At 42.5% G+C, this 5000-nt stretch overlaps 1 protein-coding gene across 2 annotated transcripts in view; it reads right to left on the reverse strand.

The window, feature by feature from the left end:
• tbc1d24 (TBC1 domain family, member 24) overlaps positions 1-5000 on the reverse strand; it is a 15054-nt gene that overhangs the window by 2306 nt on the left and 7748 nt on the right. For both annotated transcript variants that reach the window (XM_030767082.1, XM_030767081.1), the window contains one exon: positions 4707-4802. In XM_030767082.1, coding sequence (XP_030622942.1) covers positions 4707-4802 — 96 coding nt within the window. The remainder of the gene's footprint in view (positions 1-4706; positions 4803-5000) is intronic.

The following is a 5000-nucleotide window of genomic DNA, read 5'->3' on the forward strand; positions in this document are numbered from 1 at the left end:
CATTGGTGTTTCTTCCTCCATTACCCAAGTCCACTCTTCTGAAACTTGTCTCTACTGCTGCTGTGAAAAGAACGGACGACAGTGTATCTCCCCGTCTCACTCAGTCCTGCTGCTCAGCCTGTCTGACCTTTTCTCTGCCGTTCTCTGCCATTCCATCTTTATAGGTAATTTTCAGTATGTTTACATATTTCGTTTGCACACCCTGGTTTATTATTGCTTTTAGTACAGCTTTGTGACTGATTGAATCCAAGGGTTTTTCATAATCAAAAAAATCCTGTGAACAGCGGTATCTGGTATCCGTAACACTTCTCCAGAACTTGGCTGATACAATGTAGATGATCCATAGTGGAGCACCCTGTCCTGCAGGCTGCTTGTTCTGGTGGCTGACTTTCGTTCATCCTGCTGTTAGTTCTGTTCTTGAGTTCTTTCACATACGGCCTGAGGATGTGAGAGAGAATGCCGATGAGTCTGTAGTTTCCAAAGTCGTGTAGTTTCCTTTTTATGTCCTTTCTCAAAGATGAGAATAATGATGGCGTTTTTCCATTTCTCTGGGATGTTTTCTTGTTCCAGCGCTAAGTTAAAAAGTTCTTTCAGCTTACATCTTGTGCTTGTGCGATTCAATCACTACGATCTCTTTGCCTGGTGCTTTTCCGCAATTCAATCACTACGATCTCTCTGCCTGGTGCTTTTCCACGATTCAATCACTACGATCTCTCTGCCTGGTGCTTTTCCACGATTCAATCACTACGATCTCTCTGCCTGGTGCTTTTCCACGATTCAATCACTACGATCTCTCTGCCTGGTGCTTTTCCGTTTTTCCTTTGGCTTCAGTTTCGCTCTCCAGTACTGGTGGTATGTCTTTGTTCTGTTGTTGGTTAAGCGCTATGACATTTGATCTTTCACTTGAGTATAAGCAGTGGTAAGATTCTGCCCATCTTCTCTACGATCCTTCCTCTGTAAGCTGTTATGGTCCTGTCTGATTCCTTTAGTGCTGGTGTTAATTTTTCCTTCCATCTTTATGGCTTATAACTTTCCTCAAACCTTTGTTCTCTCTCATTGTTTTCCCTACAGTTCTGATGTTACACTCTCTTATATCTTCCCTCAGTTTCCCTCTTGTTGTTCTATACATGTTTCCACATATTCAGTGTTGTCTTTTGGGGTTTCTGTGTCGATCACGTTTCTCCGTTTCTTCAACAAGTCTTTAGTTTCTGTTTTCAGCTTCTCTTGCCTCTTCTTCTTCTTTGAGTTTCCTGCAGTTGCCAGGGCACATTCTTGTCCTGCCTGGGTTACTGTGGCACTGCTTTCCTCAAGGTCTTCCACTAATCACCCCACGAATCGATTTCTCTCAGTTGAATTTGGAATTCATCTTTCTTGAGAAGTAGAGTTTTCATGTCTCCTTTTGATCCCGGTTTTGTAATCATCTTGCTTCGTTCTAGCTTTGGGTTCATCCTTGTGGTGCTTCTTACCAGTTGCTGCTCACTGCCAATTCCATTTCCATTACTCAGGAATTTCTGAACTCCACCTCTCATTGTCTTTCTTACGATGAGCCCAACTCCTCCAACTGATTTTTCATTTCCATTGGTGTATAAAAGTTTTCCGCTCTCCAGCTCTACTAGTTCCTTTTCTTTTCATCTTGTTTCAGCTGGTTCAACGATATTCCATTTGAATCCGGCGGATTCCAGTTCATGTTCTAACTCAGCTGCTTTTCCACTGTCCCTCAGTGCTCTCATGTTGCACGTGGAGATAAGAAGACTGCAAACCCAGGGATTCCTACCACCCTCTGTCTTTCCACTGACAGGGACTGAGGGCTGTTTCTCTCTGTTTGAGTCATTTCAGTATCAATATCGGTCGTGGGATTGGGCTTTAGTCTAACGCCCTGGCCCCGGGGTGAGTGGGCAGACAGTGCTAGACAGCCGTTGGCTCAAGATGGAGCTCGCCCCCCCTTTAACAGGTCTTTGACAGGTCTTCTTTCCTGCTGGGTGTCTAGCCACCCTCCTCCCCAGATGGGTCTTGAGGGGTAGCTGGTTTAGTTGCTGAGCCCTCCAACCATTGAACAGGTAATACTGTGTTAAATGGTACCAGTAGCAGGCAGAGTCTGACCTGACTCAGTCAAGACGTTGTAGTGATACTAACTAAAACAGAATAGTCTGCTTAAAGTATCACGGGTATTTTCAATCTTATAATAACTCATGGAGCCAGTTCAAAAAGGAGAAAATTACTCACTCTGCTGTTTTATGCCACTGTGTCTATCACACTGAACATGGAAAACAGAAGGAAAAGCAGAGAGTGGTCTGAGGAGATTAGAGGAAAGGTAATGGCCAAGCACAGTCAACATACAGGTTATAAGACCATCTCCAAAGAGCCTGATCTTCCTGTGACCACTGCTGCCAATATTATTAAGAAGTTTAAGGCCCGTGGGACTGAAAATTTCAAAACAGATCCAAGCTGATCTTCAAGTTCAAGGTACCGGGGTTTCAAGTTGCACCATCTGTTGCTGTCTGAATGAAAATGGACTCCATGGTAGAAGACCCAGGAAGACCCCACTTCTACAAGGGAGACACAAAAAAGCGCCAGGCTGGACTTTGCCAATATGCATGTTGACAAGCCACAGTCCTGATGACACAAAATTAGAGCTTTTTGGTAAATCACACCAACTCTTGTGTTCACAGGAGACAAGATGAAGCTTTCAAAGAAAAGAACACCATGCCTACCATGAAACATGGATGCTTTGGGGTTGCCTTGCTGCCTGAGGCACTGGGTGCCTTGAATCTGTGCAGGGCACACTGAAATCAGAAGACCATCAAGGCATTTTGGAGCAAAACGTCAAGCCTAGTGTCAGAAAGCTGTGTCTTAGTCGCAGGTCATGGGTCTTCCAGCAGGACGACGACCCGAAACACACATCAAAAATCACCCAAAAATGGACGAGAGGAAAACTCTGGACTGGTTCTGAAGTGGCCTGGTCTGAATCCCACTAAACATCTGTGTATAAAGAGCTGAAACGTGCAGTTGGGAGACGGCACCCGTCAAACCTGAGAGAACTAGAGCAGTTTGCTCAAGAGGATCGGGCCAAATTATCAGTGGAATGGTGTAGAAATCTTATTCTGAGTTATAGAAAGCACTGGATTGCAGTTATTGCCTCCAAAGGATGTGCTACAGAACATTAAGTTAAGGGTACCAATATTTTTGTCCACAACATTTTCATTTGTTTTATTATTTCAAATAATATGTTAAGTTGTAAAAGTTTCTGTTCTATTCAATGTGAAATAAAGAATGATGGGTACCATTTACTTCTGTCAATTGACTTTTTTTAAAAAACAGATTTATAAAAAAAAAGTTGGAAGAGTTTTAATATTTTTGGCCACATCTGTACATACACACACACGCACACTCATACACACACACACACACACACACTCATACACACACACGTTATACATGCATACACACAGACACACGACACACGTACACAGATATGTTACACACACACACACAGGAAGGAAAACTAGTCCATTTGTAAAATGTTTTTTACCATTATAAATCTTCACTAAGCACAGTTCAGGGCTCCTGTATGTGCTTGCGCGCGTGTGTGTGTGTGTGTGCGCTTGTCTCAAGTGACCTCTATGTGTCAGGTTACACAAAAGTTTCCAGTCTGACTGTGTGCATCTGAGTACACACACACACACACACACAATTCCAGGAGCCTTTTAAGTAAATAATTAAAGCCATGTCAGACTGCTCTGGGCTAGATGAGCTCATGTGACACCCTGTCACACTGTTTATTCAGACTCATAATAATAATAATAATAATAATAATAACAACAACAATAACAATAATAATAATAATAATAATAATAAGATAATGAATGCACATAGCAACAGTAAAATATCAAAACATCCTCAATCCACAGACAGTAAAGAACACTGTCTCAGAAACACCAGACAAACAAACAGTTTATCATTTACATTTATAATTTACATTTATAAACTGACCAGCCTGACTGACTATACAGTTTATAATGTAACTTTCTGACTGGCTGATAAGTGTACATTCTAACTCGCTGTCTGACTGTTAACTTAACATGATTGCAACCTGATTGGTTGTTAAATTAATAGTAATGCTGTATACCTAGTGCTACAGTAAGACTCAGTCATATATAGAGAACAGACTGTCATGAGGAAAGAGGCCAACTGTATTATTGGGACCTTACTGTCCAAATGCAGACAGAGACTGAAACAGTTTCACATGACTGCCTCTGGGTGGAGCTATTACCCTGTTTTAAATGTCAGAGCTGATGGTACTGCGTCTAGTGCCATCTGTTGAACACTCGGTGTAATTAAATTTCTCTCTGGCCTCAGACTAACCACATGCAAATTCAATAAAGCTCACACAAGAAAATCAATGCAGTTAAATTGCTCTCAAATGATCAGATCACTACTAGTTCACCTATTATGCACACTTGGATGGAAAAAAGCAACGCACATTTACACAGTAACTAAAGTTTGTCTGATTTCTGGTGATTGTAGCATACTCCAGATGCTTAAAGAAGAGGGCACATGGTCCAGTGCCCAGAGGGCTGTGTGTTTGAGTCCTGATTTCAGTGACTCTGTGCTGATCTATCTTTGAATAACACCATAAGTGAACCGCTGTGACCTCTGACCCAGACAGTAACTGTCAGCCTCTCTGCGTGAATGTAGATCAGACTAACCTTGAATATGAAACACTCCCCTGTGCCAAAGAAACTGAGTTTGTTCCCGCCTCTTTTCCTCTCCTCCCAATCAGTGGACAGGAAGGCTCCACACACCTGCCACAGGATTGGAAGAAAAGACAGGTCATGACAGGTCATGCTGAGATCCACATTCACTTCAGTAGTTAAGGAGAATCATCATTCACAGAGGGCCGTGTCAGACTACACTGGTCTGTCCTGTCTGTATGTCTGTCCTGTCTGTCTGTCCTGTCTCTCTGTCTGTCCTGTCTGTATGTCTGTCCTGTCTGTATGTCT

The sequence above is a fragment of the Chanos chanos genome, chromosome 3 (genome assembly GCF_902362185.1).
Source record: "Chanos chanos chromosome 3, fChaCha1.1, whole genome shotgun sequence".
NCBI lineage: Eukaryota > Metazoa > Chordata > Actinopteri > Gonorynchiformes > Chanidae > Chanos > Chanos chanos.